The sequence below is a fragment of the Crocuta crocuta genome, unplaced genomic scaffold, assembly GCF_008692635.1.
Source record: "Crocuta crocuta isolate KB4526 unplaced genomic scaffold, BGI_CrCroc_1.0 scaffold587, whole genome shotgun sequence".
In the NCBI taxonomy this organism is placed as follows: Eukaryota; Metazoa; Chordata; class Mammalia; order Carnivora; family Hyaenidae; genus Crocuta; species Crocuta crocuta.
Window position 1 is genome coordinate 2,556,134 of NW_027532403.1, and position 16,988 is coordinate 2,573,121.

Genomic DNA, 16,988 nt, shown 5'->3' on the forward strand with positions numbered 1-16,988 from the left:
AATAAACATTAAGAAAATTTTTTAAAAAATCATCAAACTTGCTGAGAGACTAGATCTTAATTATTCCCACCCCCAAAAAGAAATAATAATTATGTGATATGTTAGGAGCTATTAATATGGCAGTCATATTACAGTATATAAATGTATCAAATTAACATGTTATACACCTGAAATATACCCAATGCTGTATGTCAAATATATTTTAATAAAAAACTTAGAAATAAGCTATGAAGCGGTGAACAGTGGAACCACCTTAAATGCATATACTAAGTGAAAGAAACCAATCTGAAAAGGCTACTTACTTTATGATTCTAACCATATGACCTTTATGATTCTAACCATATGACATTCTGGACAAGGTGAAACTGTAGAGGCAGTAAAAAGATCAGTGGTTGCCAGAGGTTGCAGGGGGGAGAGAGGGAGGCAGAGCACATAGGAGTTTTAGGGCAGTGAAAATATTCTGTGAGGTGCAGTGGTGAGCACAAGTCACTAAGCATGTGTTAAAACTCGTGGAGTGTACAGCCAGGAGTGAACCTTATTGTAAACTATGGACTTTGGATGAAAATGATGTATCTGTGTAGGCTCACAGATTGTAACACATGTATGGTTCTGGTACTGGATGTTGATACTGGGGGAACTGGCTGGGTGGAGTGAGAACTCTGTACACTGCTCAATTTTGTGGTTCTAAAATTGATCTATATATTTTTAAATATAAAGTCTATTTTTGAAAACTAGAGGGAGGGCCATGCTGGATTAGCCCCACAGGCTGTCGTTTATCAACTCCAGTTCTCTAGTTACTTCCTATTCTATCAATGCTAAGCTAATTTTCTTGATAAATTAAGTGATAAATACGTTTGAATGGAAAAAAAGATGGGAAGTAATAGTTCATCTCTCATACGGTTGCTGGAAAGATTAAGATACTGCATGTAAAGCATCGAGCTATACAAAGAGGGTGAGAAGAATATTTGAGATAGAGAACAGCATGTTCTACACCCCTGACATCTGAGAAACTTGTCTTCTAGGAATTGAGAGATAACCAGTCCGGTCCGAGTAAGGCAGGCAGGGAAGAGAGGAATGAGATGGGACTGGTGAGACATGCAGTGTCTAAGTTACACATGGCAACACATTGGCCTTGATAAGCTTTTATTTTGTTAAAGCGTAAGGGGAAATCCATTGAAAAATTTTAAGCAGTGGAGTGGGGGTAATTCTGTTTAAAGAAGATCACCTTTGCTGCTTTGAGGAGGGCAGCATCGAGGAGAGCAAGGGTAGAAACAAGCAGTTTGGAAATTGTTATGGTAGGTCATGCTAGCCTGGACCAAAGCATTAGCCAAAAAAAAAAAAGTGGATAAACTATGCAGGTAGAAAGGATGGGTTGATGGAATTCGTGGCCTCAAGAATGATTCCTGGGTTTGACTTGAGCAGCTAGCAAGATGGGCCAGTTACTGCAGGGGATAGATGGACCCAGGGGGAGAGATTTCAGGGGGAAATCAAAAGTTTTGTTCTGGGCAAATCAGTTTCAGATGTGTGTGGTGATGTAGGGGGAGAGGTTAGTCTAGCATTTGGATGTCCTACTCTGGACCCGGGGAGAGATCTGGCTAGAGAGTTGAGCGACTAGAGATAGAGGCCTGATGGTATTATGTTAAAGAGTGAGTGGGAGTTGAGGATGAGACAATGTAGACATACTTGAAAGGTTTGAGTAAAGACAGCATGTGAATGGGGCAGCAACTGGAGGTCTATGTGGTTAGTGGAAGGTTTGGAACTTTTTAAAGAGGAGAGATAGCAGAGCATATTTGCCTACTGAATCTGTAGTGTGAGTGATAGGAGAGGGAGTTAAGATTTTAAGAAAGTTTGTGGAGTGCCTGGGTGGCTTAGTTGGTTAAGCGTCCGACTTTCGCTTAGGTCATGATCTCGCGGTTCGTGGGTTCGAGCCCCGCGTCGGGCTTTGTGCTGACTGCCAGCTCAGAGCCTGGAGCCTGTTTCAGTCTGTGACTCCCTCTCTCTCTGACCCTCCCCTGCTCATGCTTGCTCTCTCTCTCTCTCTCTCTCTCCTAGAAATAAATAAAAAAATTAAAAAAAAAAAAGTCTGAGATGTAGAAGATGGAGAGCATCTGAGGAGGGCTGGCCTTTGGGGAGGAAGGTCACTTGATTACAATAGAAGGAAAGGAAGTGATAGTAAGACTAGAGTACTATAGTTTTTATGACAGCAAGATGATGGAGTTTAGAGTATGAGTTGGCCATGCAAGGTAGGTGGTACATTGAGCAGGGCTTCCCAGGCAGGGATGGTAAAAAGTGCAAAGGCAAGGAAGTGTGTAACTGTGCAGTAGTCCGGAAGTAGCAGTATGTTCACACGTCTGGAATCAAGGGTTAGGAAATTGGTGATGCTGGCGATGTGTAAGGTGAGACTGGAGAACCAGACAATAATCAGCTCATGGAAAATTTTCTTTGGAATAGTTTTTCTTTGCAACAGAGAGATGAGGTTTTTAAATCTAAAAATAGTTTGACTTTATATGACTCCAGAAGATTGGAATAGGTCTTAATGTGGAATGGGATTGGTGGGAGGGCCAGTTGGGAAGCTGTTGCAGTGACCTAGGTGAGATGACGACGAGGACCTGAACGAGGGTGGTGGAGGTGGAGATAGAGGGAGGGGATGGCTTTGGGGGCCCCGTGTGAATTAGAACCAGCAGGCCTTAGTGGCAGTTCAGTTGGAACTACTGGTCTACCAGCTAATTTTATGGTCTAGTAGTTGTTTAGGATAGCTCTCAGGTCTCTAGTTCTAATAACTGGTCAGTAGTGGTATGAGTTCATCAAGGAATAAAGGAGAGGATCAGGTCTATGGAGAAACAAGGAAGCTCAGTTCAGGACACATTGAGCTTGAGGTACCAGTGGGCTGTCCTAGTGAGGACATCTGGTGGCCTCCAACAGGAAGCTCGTTGCTCCAGGGACACCCAATGTCTCTGTTATTGTTTGATTCTGAACCTTATGAAGATTTGCTTGTTTGGGTTCAGACTATTAATCTGGTACTGAGTAAACCAACATGAAGCAAAGAAAAAGTTCCCAAAAAGAAAATAGATAATACATGATCAGCATTCCAAAGCTATTACTGCCTCATGATCTAAACATACTGTAATCTACTCTAAAGGAAAAAAATGCAAACAAAGATTTATGTGCAAAGATGTTTAGAATCAGTTTAGCTGCAGTGGTGGAAAATTGAATATGTTACATTGGGCTTTTTGGTAACTCTTTAAAAAATTTTTTTCATGTTTATTCTTGACAGAGAGTGTGTGTGTGCTAGCAGGGCAGGAGACGGTCAGAGAGAGAGGGAGACACAGAATCCGAAGCAGAGTCCAGTCTTCGAGCTGTCAGCGCAGAGCCCGATGTGGGGCTAGAATTCACCAACCATGAAATCATGACCTGAGCCTAAGTCAGATGCTTAACTGACTGAGTCACCCAGGCACCCTCAGGTGACTTTTCTGAGTCTGTGATGTGTAGATTTTCTAAAATGAGCATGCATTCCTTTCTGATGAGGAAAAACATATAGAAATAGTGTATAAAATGGAATTGTCCAGCAGTAGGTAAATAGTAAATTCTGGCACATCCATAAAATAAATGGTTATAGAGCATTTAAAATTACTTTGTTGATGAAAAACTTTTAAGGTATGTGAATGCTCATAAAACATTAATGATCAGCTCTACGTGGACTGTGATTACATGAGTGTATATATCTGTAGAAAGTCTGGAATAAAAAGTCGGGTTGGTGGGATTGTAGATGCTTGTCTTCTCTTTCTCAAGTTGCCACGATGACTTTTCTTACATTTTTTTTTCTTTTGGTTTTTTTTTTTTTTTTTAGTTTTCTAGTTTTCAAAGGGCTTTTTTCTACTTTCCTTGAAAAATTTTGTTCTGTTTTTTTTCCTACCATATTTAGAAAACGTAGATTGGTTTCCTTTAAGTGTTTCACATACACCTGTAATTACAACTTTTCAAACAAAGTCTCAAGTTTTTCATCCTCTTTGCCCTCCTCCAGAACATGACAAGGATCTTCACATGTTCTAAGAATCCATTCAGTGTAACATACCCAGTCTTGTTTAGAATTTTCCTTTCATTTTAACACCAAAAGATGGTTTAAAATTTCTTAAAATGAGTAGTTTATTTACCACCATGTTTTGTAGCTTTGGTGTATCAATTTCCTAGGGCTTCCATAACAAAGTACCTCAGATTGATGACTTAGACAACAGCTTTGTTTTCTTATAATTCTGGAAGCCAAAAGTCCAAAGTAAAGGTGTTGCCAAGTTTGCTTTCTTCTGAGGCCTCTGTCTTTGGCTTGTAAATGGCCATCTTCTCATTGTGTCCTCACATGGTCTTTCCTTTGTGCGTTGCACATGTCTGTGTCCGAATCTCCTTATAAGGACACCAGTCATGCTGGCTTAGGGCCCACACTCATTTTGACTTAATTACCTCTTTAAAATACATTCACATTTTGAAGTGCTGGATGTTAGGACCTCAGCATGAATTTGTGGGTTAGAGGGAAGACATGACACAATTCAGCCCGCTAATGGTGTTGTCTTCCATTCTGCTTCTATCTGGGTTTAGTTCCATTCTTTCTGAAGAAGTTTTTTTTTCTTTTTAATGTTTTTATTTATCTCTAGGAGAGAGAGAGAGAGACATGTGAGCAGGGGAGGGTCAGAGAGAGAGGGAGTCACAGACTGAAACAGGCTTCAGGCTCTGAGTTGGCAGTCAGCATAGAGCCCGATGCGGGGCTCGAACCCACGAACTGCGAGATCATGACCTAAGCGAAAGTCAGACGCTTAACCGACTAAGCCACCCGGGCGCCCCAAGAAGTTCTTTAACAAAGATGTATAGGAGAGAAACTGTGATCTCGAGATATGAAAGCTCTTCATTTCCTTCAACCCTAAGTAAATATTCCTGAGGGTAGTGTTCTGGGTTAATGTTTATTTTCCCTTTGCATCTTAAAGATAGTCATACATTTATTTAACATATATTTATTGAGCTCTAGATTGTGTGTCAGGTGCTGGGGATCCAGCAGTGAACCAGACCACATACCTCTCTGCGCTCAGGGAGCATGCACTCTAGGGGGAGGAAAGGGAATAGCGTTTGTATGGGTTGTGTGTTGTCATTTCTCTAGGGTAAACAGCTACCAGTGGAATTGTTGGGTTACCTGAAAAACTGCCAGAGGTTTTCCAGAATGGTTGTGCCATTTTACATTCTTGCCAGTAATGTGTGAGAATTAATTCCTTTTTAAAGTTTCTGTATCTTTTTGTGCTTTCCCTGGGTGAAATACTGTCTAGTTCATTAGTTTTCTATTGACTTTATCTAGTCTAATATTTCTCTAGTCCATTAGGCTGGCTTTCTGGCATATATATAGATTTATTTTTTACTTCCAGAAGTCCTAATTAGTTGATCATAGTTCCTTGTTTATTTCTACTAGTTTAGTATGATAATTTTTTGTTGACTTTCTGGAAGCTAATTCCCCCTTTTATCTCTTTGAAGACCCTACATATGATCTACATTAAAGTCCGTTTTGGATAATTTTTTTTTTTCCATAAATGGAACTAATTTTCAAAGTAAATTTGTTGGTTCTTTCTTAGCATTTAATTTCTCATATTAGAATTTTGGATTACAGCCTCTAGGAGTTTATCTTTTGTTCTGTACTCACCTCCCTTCTTGGTAGTAATTTTACATTGCTTCCAACTAGGATCCTGTGGCCAGAGCCCAGAATTGGTTCTTAACTTGCCTAAGGTATGTCCCTGTCCTGGAATGTTGCAGCATTATTAGGGATATCACAGATCAAGTCATCAAATCACTCGAAGGCTTGGGCTGCCTGGGTGGCTCAATCGGTTATGTCTAACTCTTGATTTCAGCTCAGGTTATGATTTCATGATCGTAAGATTGAACCGCCCATCATCTTCCACACTGGGTGTGGAGCCTGCTTAAGATTCTTGTCCTCTCCCTCTTCTGTGCCCCTCCCCTGCTCCCTCTCACTATCAAAAAATAAATAAGTAAATATCACTGGAAGGCATACTATGGTCTACTTTTGGTCTATCATACTCTAAAAGAGTCAAACTTCCAGGCACTTCTTATAATTTTAAGAAAAATAAAAATATGACATAAATTATAAAAATGAAGAAATATTAAAGAATTTATTTAACTCTTATGAACTAAAGGAACCAGACAGATGTCATATTCAGCCAAAAGGAAAAATGGAAAGTGCACGAAATTATATGGAGAAAATAATTTTATTGTTTTGTTCTGAAGAGAGAGACAGAACATAAGCAAGTGAGGGGCAGAGCAAGAGAGGGACACAGAATCCGAAGCAGGCTCCAGGCTTCTGAGCTAGCTTGAGATCATGATCTGAGCCAAAGTGGGATGCTTAACCAACTGAGCCACCCAGGAGTCCTGGAGAAAATAATTTTAAAATGAATTGCAATTAGAGATAAAACTGGTTGGGGGTTATGTGTGAGTCAATTGAATCACTACCGGATTGGACAAAATTTACATACCTATCCATTAAATTACCTGTGGTTTACAAATACTTGCAAAGTGGCTTCAAACCACTTGAAAAAGTGTACTGTCGACAATCTCCATTTTTTTTTTTTTTTTTTGGAAACTTTTCTTTCTATAGGACCCAGAACCTAGCAGACTATCCACTTGATCCTCACTTGTCACATTCTGTTTCTCTCTTGTTTTTGGTACAAGGAGATACATAAGATGTTTTTGTATAGAACAGAGGGGTCCCTTAAGTGTGAATTTATACCACCATCTCAAATGGAAACTGCATCTTGATTTTATTGACAGCAATAAAGATAATTTAAAATATGGCAGAGCTCTAGAAACAGTCTAATCTTGTTAATTGGCCCCAACACATGCTCATTATATATCTTTTTTCTACTCACGCCTGCCTCCCGTTGACTTTGAAGCTCAAACTACAGCTGTCTCCTCCTCTTTCTCATAACCCATATCTTCCTGCACTCTCTGCCTGACAAAGATCAAGGGAGCTGGTATATCTTGAAGCTGGGATTCCAACTTCCTTTGACTGCAAAGCCTGTGTTCTTTCCAGGAGACCATCACCTTACAGGAAGACTTAAAGAGGAAATGGCTTTTGAGTTGGACCTTGAGGGAATGACAGGATTTGTTAGGCAGAAGTGCATAAAGAAGGCACTTTAAATGATATAGTCCATGACTCTTGGCTTGTTTGGCTGGGACTCAAGTTTGTGCTCTAAGAGAACAGTAAGTGATAAAGCTGTGGAGGTGCATTGATCCACACTGCACTTGCTGGACTCATAAACTGTACCTTATACTTGCTTTGTTTCATTTCATCTTTATACCAGCTCTGCAAGATAGATGATTCCCATCTAACCCTTTAGAAAACTAAAGCATAGTTAGTCCTGTGGCTTCTGTGATCTCCCAGCTGTTAAGTGGATGAATTGAGTTTAGAATCCCAGTTTTTTCACATCCAAGGCCACTGTTCTTTCTATTTTACATAGGCTATTGAAGTCTAAGGAGTTTTTAACAAGGTTGTAAAGTGATTAGAATTATATTTAGGAAGAATACATACTAAAGAGAAGCCTGAGTCCTCTTTTGACGTGATACTGAATATCATTTGAAGGCAGTAACCCTTGACCCAGTACTAAAATTTGGTATTGAGAATGATTTTGTGCAGAAATTTCACATAGTTCCCCGAAAGCCATGGAGGGTCCTCTAGAGCCCAACTTTGCAGAGTGTGATCCTCACACCTGTAACTTCACTGTAGCCCTGGGGCTTACTAAAAATACAAATTCTCACACCCTTACTTCAGATCTGCTAGATCAGAAATCCCAGGGTGGAGTCCAGGAATCCATGTTTTTAGCAAGCCCTGTCTTCTTAAAAATAGACAGTATTATAATATTCAAGTGATTTTTTTGCAATTGTTTTTCTAACTCTTTCTTGCCTCCTTTTTTCCCTTCTTCCTTCTTTTACTTTCCTGCCAAAAACCACTTTTTTAAAAAAAAAATGTTTAAATGCTTATTTGGGGGGGGAGGGGCAGAGACAGAGGGAGACACAGAATCTGAAGCAGGTTCCAGCCTCTGAGCTATCAGCACAGAGCCCAATGCAGGGCTCGAATTCACGAACTATGAGATCATGACCTGAGCTGAAGTTGAACGCTTAACCAACTGAGCCACCCAGGCACCCCCTTTTGTAAATTTTTTAATGTTTGTTTATTTTGAGAGCAAGTGAGCACAGGAGCAGGGGAGGGACAGAGAGAGAGAGACAGAGAATCCCAAGCAGGCTCCACACTGTCAGCACAGACCTGACATGGGGCTCGAACCCACGAATGTGAGATCATGACCTGAGCTGAAGTCAGAGGCTTAACTTATGATCCAGGTGCCCCTAGATCATTAAATATTTTTAAAGAAGTATTTTGGTAGAGAATTCTGATGTGTTTTCAAGTGGATTTTTTTTCTTAGTTTCTTACAGTTTAAAAGTGGTAGGGGAAAAAACAGTATTGTAACATTCATTATCCAAACCTGGAAAACTTCTGCATATCTTTATTCATTGAGAGCTACATCTCTTTTAAGAAATAATCAGGTTTTTTTTTCTTTTTCATCTTAGTGAGTTATTTTAGAAATAAAATTCAAATGAACAGCCTTAAATAAATATGACAAATATTTTGTTGTAACTAATAGCCTGTGTTGTATTTAATACTAGAAGTATGTATTTGGTTTTTTTAATGTTTGTTTTGAGAGAGAGAGAGCATGTGGGGGTGGGGTGATTGGGAATCTAAAGCAGACTCCTCACTATCAGCACAGAGCCTGACGCAGGGCTCAGACTCCTTAACCGTGAGGTCATGACCTGAGCTGAAGTCTGACACAACCAGCTGAGCCACCCAGATGCCCCTAATACTAGAAATATGTATTTGAATGTCTTGTGTCACTTTTTGAGAACACCATTTTGATTTTGAGCATAATGGAACATCATTTGAGTCATTGTTTTATTTTTCATAGCCGTGAGCACACTTTTAACTATCTGATTTAACAGTGCAGACTCCCATAAATGAAAAGTTGAAAAATACAGTTTGGAAAAGAATTCTTTAGTGCATAATTACTGGAAGACTTATGTTAATAAAGTCTTTGCAAGGTGATACATTAAAAAAACAACAACAACCCGGATGTTGTCAATGTGGTACCGAGTCTTGTGGTACAGGTTCTTTTTGAGTGCCAAATACCTGTGAGCCAGTTTTTCAGTGCCCTTTCTTTTTACTACCACAGTGTCGTTGTGCACATAGTGGACCATGATGTCATCTGGCCCTCTTTGAGCTCAGTACAGCTGTCAACACAAACACCGATGCAAACTCTAAACATGTTCTATAGTAAAGTAGCCATTCAGATGTTTGAGGCCCAGCTATGCTATCAGGTAGAACTTTCTGTGATGATGGAAATGTTCTGTTTCTGTGCTAATATGGTAGCCATTAGGCACACGGAGCTATTGAGCACTTGAAATATGGCAAAGATGACTCAGAAACTGAATTTTTAGTGTTCATTTTCATTTTAATGGTCACATGTGGGTAGTGCCTACCATATGGGACAAGAAAGCAGTCACAAAGGGGTCGTGAGCTTCTCTGAGGACTTATCTGGGAAGCTGAAGTGTTCATCATGCTGGTCCTCTAAGGTTAAAAAAAAATCTCTGGTAAAGACACTTATTTCAACTTTCTCACTTTTTCTAAAAGAAAAAATAATCTTTCTTACAGATTTTGTGTGTGAAGCTGTGTGGAAATCTAAAATACAATCAGTCACATCTTTATAGTACAGTGGTGCCCCCTGATGGTAAGCTTTCTTATCACTTCTTTGATTCCTATGCTAACGTGTTTCCATTCTTCCAACTAAAGGAAGTAAGGGTTTTGAGCAAAAAGAACTTTTTTTTTAATTTTTTTATTTTTTTTTATTTTATTTTATTTTTTTAATTTTTTTTTTTTAAAGTGTTTTACTTATTTCTAGGAGAGAGAGAGACAGCGTGAGCAGGGTAGGGTCAGAGAGAGAGGGAGTCACAGACCGAAACAGGCTCCAGGCCCTGAGCTGGCAGTCACCATAGAGCCCAACGCGGGGCTCGAACCCACAAACCGCGAGATCATGACCTAAGCGAAAGTCGGACGCTTAACCGACTAAGCCACCCAGGCGCCCCTTTTTTAATTTTTTTAATGTTTTATTTATTTCTAGGAGAGAGAGAGAGAGACAGCGTGAGCAGGGGAGGGTCAGAGAGAGAGAGGGAGTCACAGACTGAAACAGGCTCCAGGCTCCGAGCTGGCAGTCAGCACAGAGCCCGACTCGGGGCTCGAACCCACGAACCTCAAGATCATGACCTAAGCGAAAGTCGGACGCTTAACCGACTAAGCCACCCAGGTGCCCCCAAAAAAGACTTTTCTTATGTCCCTTCATGCTTGCCCCGTCCCCAGTTTAGTTCCTCCCTTTCTGCTGCCATAATATCTCAGATGTCTTTTGGCAAACTCCCACCCCAGCAGTTACAGGAGTTATAGAATGAATGAATTAGAAGCAGTCTCTGCCTTCAAGAACTTGACTCTTGACCCAGCAAGACTTTAAGCAAATAATTATAATAAAATGTGACACATGCTTAACAAAATGTTACAGAATGCTAGAGAATATGTAAATTGTAGTATAATGAAGGCACTATAGTAGCAATGCATTATTATAGGAATTCAGAGGGTTATGAATTCCATATTTAAGCATTCCTATACTATCTTGTATTTTAAAGTTTTTTTTTTTTAAATGTCATCCATTCCTGTATTCCTACTTTTTCTTAACAGAAATAACAGTTAATTATAGACATGGCCTTCCCTTGATAACCCTTACTTTGCCGTCCAGACAAGAGCGCTGTCAATTTGTGGTCAAACCAATGTTGTCAACAGTTGGTTCATTCCTTCAGGACCTTCAAAATGAAGACAGAGGTGTCAAAACTGCAGCCGTCCTCACAGCAGGTATATATATATATTTTTTTTTTTCACTTGTCTTTTTTTCTTCTTCTCAACCTTTGTTTTCTGTTCTAGATGTTTGATTCTTTAATTCATTATATTATAAATGGTTGACCTTTACTGTGTCCATTTTTGTATATCAGTGACATGAAAAAGTTAACTCTGTATAGTAAAAAATTAATGGGAAAAGTTTAATGTAAGTTTTAGTTACTTATTTCATAAACTTAGCCCAAAAGTTTTTTCTGAGAAAATGTCAATGACACAGTCACTAGTGTGTAATTTTCAGCACAATTTGAATAATAGAAAACAAAATGCGGTTTTAATGATTAAAATAGGTAGTGAATAATTACACAAATAGTTCATTAATCTTTATTATAATACAGTCATGATCTCATATGTTTTCTGATGGAATCATTTTTCAAGAAGAATATATATATTTTAATACCAGCAGAGGTAGCTTATCACTTAGACATTACAAGTTTTAGGATGTAGCTTTTATGTTCTTGTGGTCTGAAGTGGTCTCGGACCTACTGCCCCTAAAATAGAATAAAGAATTCTTCATTGCAGCCCAACATAGAGGCTACAAATAGAGAGAAATGACCAAATATGCATTATTTTATTGTAGTATTACATGCTTAGAATAAACTTATTAAAGTGTTAATGGTTACTGTTGAAGTCTTGAAAAGGAAATAAATATTCTTCCCTATCCAAATTCAGAACCAAATAAGGGATAGGTATAGAAGATGAAAAAATAGAGATTAAGAATTTATTTACTCAGGATGCCTGGGTGGCTCAGTCCATTAAGCACCCAACTTCAGCTCAGGTCGTGATCTCATGGTTTCTAAGTTTGAGCCCTGCATCAGGCTCTGTGCTGACAGCTCAGAGCCTGGAGCCTGTTTTGGATTATGTGTCTGTCTGTCTGTCTGTCTGTCACTCTCTGCCCTTCTCTGGTTCTCACTGTCTCTCAAAAAAAAAAAATTAAAAAACATTTTTTAATTTAAAAAATTTATTTACTCCAATAATTGGGCATCTAATATATGCCAGGCACTGTTCTAGGTGCCAGAGGCAGAGCAAAGAACAATAGAGATTTATTTAAAAAAAAAAAACAAAAACAAAACTTCTGCTCTTACTGAGGTTATATTTTAAGACAAGAAAGAAGGTAAAGAAATAAAATAGCCAGCATGTTAAATAATAAATATTGCAAAAAAAAAAAAAAGAGTGGGGGCTGTNCGGTGGAAGGAAGGCCTGGAAGGGAAGAGTGGCCTCTGTAGATGGGAGAAGAGCTCGGCTGGCAGAGCCCCGTTGTGGGAGCCAGCCTCACTGTGGCTGCAGAGGAGGCAGCTGGGTGATGTGAGATCAGAAGGACAGGTTAGGGGAAGCTTTGTTGTAGGCTCTTGTAAGGACTTTGGATTTATCTGGAAGGGGAGGTTTCTTTCTGATAAAACCCAGAATTAAAGAATAAGGTTTTAGTCCTGTGGCCACAGTGACCCAGTACTTCATCCCTGAACCAGACTGGACAGTCACTGGAGCCCTGAACACCCATGGGCCTTCCCTGCAGGACCAGCGCCTGCCTTCCTAAGCTTCTGAGAGAAGGCAGAGGTGAGCCCAGAGGGGCACTGAGCACAGCACTTGCCTGGTAGTGTGTACTCGGTAAATGTTCCTTAAGTGAATGAAATCAGCAAGGTTAAAGCAACGTACCCTGCTTTTTCTAAAAATCTAAATAGCTTTGAAACATAAAGCACAAAGGCAAAGACTAGAAATCTTAGAGAAAAATGGCTTTTTGGACTGAGTGAAAACACTTTATTGGAATTTAAATCAATACTTGCCCAAGAATAGGTGAAAAATTCAAGGCTGCATCATTAGCTCCTTCAAAGTGTTTCACATCAGTCTTTTGCTGTTCCTGTATTAGCGTAAATGATTATGTAGTACTTCAACTGAAAAATCATACTCAGGTGATTTCTTTTTATAGTCCTATTTTAAGGAGTAGGTTTGAAGTCATTTAAATGTAAATTTTTAAATGACACTTGCAAAGTCATATAAAATGATTGGTGTGTTACTGATCTTTAAAAAAAGAGGCTGTGTGGGTGGAATTTCCCTGCTTTTAATTTGGGCTTGAAAAGAGTGTTCGAAGCTTGTCACAGTTTTGCCCATAGTGTGGGTTGAATTATTTGGCAATTCCTGGGAAAATGATGTCACCCTAGCTGATGAACAGGAACCCAAACAGCCAAATTCGAGGAACAGACCCAGGTGCAGACTTGACTCGCTGCCTTCTGGAACAAAAGAACTACAGAGAGCCAGACAGGAGGCAGACAGCCGGGTTCTTCCAATTTTACAAGCAGTGTTACTCTTGTCATGCATATTAATGTAGCTGAAATAGCTCTGGTTGAATGTAGCCAGACAAATGCCACGCTAGGAGAAAATACACGTCCTGGGCTTTGTATCACTTCTATGTGCACTGTTCTAAAGGAAGAAACCCCTACCCAACGCCGGTTTTTTGCTGTCTTAAAACCTGGATTACATTAAAGTTCAAAAATATAATAAAAACTGGACTATATGAGAAGTTATGCAAAGCACACTGAGGTTAAAATTTTCTGAGATTTTTTTTTTTTCTGAATTGTTCCTAGGATACTTGAAACTACTATTAGAATCTCTCCTACCACTTTCTAACTCCCTAAAAATGTATAATGACATATGTCCCCTGAAATAAATCACACACAAGCAGATTACCCTTTAGGTTTGATTCTGTTTATTACCGTCCCTCCACCCCCATCCGCTAGAAGCTTTGCCTCTATTCACCTTTCCTCCACTAGAACAGCAGGGAGCCCTGTGTGGTAGTGGTTGGCGGTGCTGTTTGGCTACCAAGCTTAACAAATCAGTCACCTCTAGTAATTTAACAGTAGGCTGTTAAATGTTACTGCCTGTGTGCCTTACACATTCCAGTCAGGGGCACAGCTATAAGCAGCAGTTATTGGACTCCGGCTGAGCAGAGGAGGGTGTCAGTGGGCTCTGGAGATTGGAATTGATGGAAAGCCAGGCTCAGAAGGAGGCAGGAGCCGAGGGAGGACACGAGCAAACACCAAGTTAGCCTAAGAGCCCCTGATGGGCTCCACTGCTGACATCTGCACCCTCACTCCCCGTGACACCTTCAGTGCTCTGGCCCTGCTATGAAGCATTCCCATTTCTCCTGAATCTTCACATGACCTTGGCAGAGACAGTCTCACCAGGATTATCTGCCTGGATCTCAGCCTCCCTGACAGTGTGAGAAAAGGGAGCACCTGCCTGCTCTGCTTGGTCTAGTACTGGGAGGTAGAGCAAGAAGGGAGGAGCCCCATCCCCCACCCCATGGGAACAGTACTGGGTATTGGAGTGCCCCCAAAAAAGAAAAACGTCCACTGCTGTATTGTAAAGACCTGGGTTAGTATTTTTCTATATGTTGGAAAATGGTTATTACAGTTCTAAAACAAGGGCATAGTTTTGCTTTATGTTTTTTCTTTCAGATGGCCATGAAATTCCAGCTTCCACTTTAATGGAAATTTTGCTAATGAATGATTTTAAACTTGTTATTAACAAAATAACATATGATGTTCAGTGCCCCAAGAAAGGTAAGAAACACAACTCTGCAACTACCTTAACATGTCCTTTTAGTTGTGGGACTTCTACAGGGAGTAAGCTTCAGAATCTTTTTAATTAACCAAATGACCTAGAAGGCTTTGGAGAACTGATGCTTAAGGTCTTCTAGCAGGGTACGAACGATCAGTAGAAGTTGCCCAGCAGGGCTTTTAGTCTCGTGTGCTCTTTTTACACGTCTAAGACTTCTCTTTAGGATCTTGAAATGCTTAATCTGAAATTACTGGGGTAAGTAGAAGTAGGTCTGAAAATCATGAATCCAAGTGTGTATGGACAGTGCTTTCCTCTTTTTTTCTTTTAAAGTCTTAATTTTTTCAGAGTAGTTTTAGCTTCATAGACAAGATTGAGCAGGTTAGTATACAGTTCCCATCTTCTCTCTGTCTTCTGCCCCATAGCCCTCCCCACTGTCAAGCACAGAATGATATATTTGTTACAATCGTGAACCTACCCTGGCCCATTATTATTACTCAAAGTTCATAGTTGACATTAGGGGTCACTCTTGGGTTTTGAAAAATGTATAATGACATATGTCCACCATTATAGTCTCAGAGTAATTCCACTACCCAAAGTCCTCTTTGATCTGCCTGTTCATCCCTCCCTCTCCCTAACCCCTGGCAACCAGTAATCTTTTTACTGTCTCCATAGTTTTGCCTTTTTAGAATGTTATGTAGTTGGTATCATAGAGTATGTAGTGTTGGTGAACTTTTGTATGTACATAAGTTTTCGATTCATTTGGGTAAACGGCAAGGAACATGATGGCTGGATTGTACATTAAGAGTCTGCTTAGTTTTGTAAGAAACTGACAAACTTTCTTCCAAAATGGCTGTACCATTTTGCATGTCTGTCAGCAGTGAGAGGTCCTGCTGCTCCACACCCTTGACAGCCTTGAGGGTTGTCAGTGTCTGGATTTTGGCCATTCTCCTGGGTATGTAATAGTAGCTTATGTTTTTCAGTTGACTTGCCTAATGGCATATGATTTCTAATGCTTACTGTATTCTTTGATGAGGTGTCTGTTCAAGTCTTTGGCCCATTTTTTCTGCAGCAGGTTGTCTTTTTTTTTTATTTTTGATTTATGATTGCTTTGCATATTTTGGATAACAGTTCATTAGCAAATCTCTCTTTTGCAAATATTTTTTCCCCAATCCATAGCTTGTCTTCTCATTCTCTTGGCATTGTCTTGTAGGGCAGAGGTTTTATTTTAATGAAGTCCAGTATAAGATTTCTTTCATGGTTTGTGCATTTGGTACCTGTAAAAACTTGTCATCACACGCAGAGGCATCTAGGTTTTCCCCAGTGTTCTAGGAGTTGTATAGTTTCGCATTTTGAATTCATTTTTGTGAAGTGTATAAAGTCTGAATCTAGATTCTTTTTGTTTGTTTTTGTATGTGAATGTCTAGTTCTTCCAGCACCATTTGTTGAAAAGACTGCCATTGCTCTATTGGATTGCCTTTGCTCTTTGGTCAAAGATCAGTTGACTATATTATGTGAATCTGTTTCTGGGCTCCGTATTTGGTTCCATTGATCTGTTTGTTCTTTTACCAGTACCATGCTGTCTTGACTACCATAGCTTTATCGTAAGCCTTGGAATTGAGGAGTGTCAGTTCTCTGACTTTATTCTTCTTCCATACCAAGTTGGCTATTGTAGGTCTTTGGACTTTCCACATAAACTTTACAATTAGTTTGTTGGTATCCACAAAATATCTTGCTGAGATCTTGACTGGGATTGTGTTGAATGTGTAGATAAAGTTGGAAAGAACTAAAAGCTTGTCAGTATGGAGTCCTACTTCCCATGAACGTGGAATATGTCTTGATCTATTAAGTTTTTTGATGTCTTTCACGACAGTTTTATAGTTTTCATAAAGATCTTGATCATAACTTGTTACATTTATACCTAAGTGTTTCAGTTTTCTAGGTGCTGATATAAATGGTAATGTGTTTTTAATTTCCAAATTCCCCTTGTTGGTATATGATAAAGTGACTGGGTATATGATAAAGTGATTGACTTGTATATAGTAACCTTGTATCCTGCAGCTTTGCTATAATTGCTTATTACATCCAGCAGTTTTGTCGATTCTTTCAGATTTTCTACATAGACCATCAGGTCATCTGCGAACAAAGACACCTTTCTTTCTTCACAATCTGTTCATCTTTTATGTCCTTTTTAAAAATTTACCTGCAGTAGCAAGGACTTGCAGTATGATTTTGAAAAGAGCAGTGAGAGAGACACCCTGCTTTTTTCCTGGTCTCATCAGGAAAGCTTCAAGCCTCTCACCAGTAAATATGATGTTAGACGTTTTTATCAAGTTGAGGAAGTTCCCTTCTATTCCTGCTTTGCTAGGGTTTTCATCATGAATAGGAATTAGATTTTGTCAGATGCTTTTTCTGC

The 16,988-nt window shown here is 39.5% G+C and overlaps 1 protein-coding gene across 1 annotated transcript in view; it reads left to right on the top strand.

The window, feature by feature from the left end:
* The window catches only part of MCUB (mitochondrial calcium uniporter dominant negative subunit beta), a 97,153-nt gene that overhangs the window by 65,947 nt on the left and 14,218 nt on the right, over window positions 1-16,988 (top strand). The window contains exons 4-6 of the mRNA XM_077778443.1: window positions 9,740-9,815; window positions 10,811-10,981; window positions 14,473-14,577. Of these exons, the coding sequence (XP_077634569.1) occupies window positions 9,740-9,815; window positions 10,811-10,981; window positions 14,473-14,577 (352 nt within the window). The remainder of the gene's footprint in view (window positions 1-9,739; window positions 9,816-10,810; window positions 10,982-14,472; window positions 14,578-16,988) is intronic.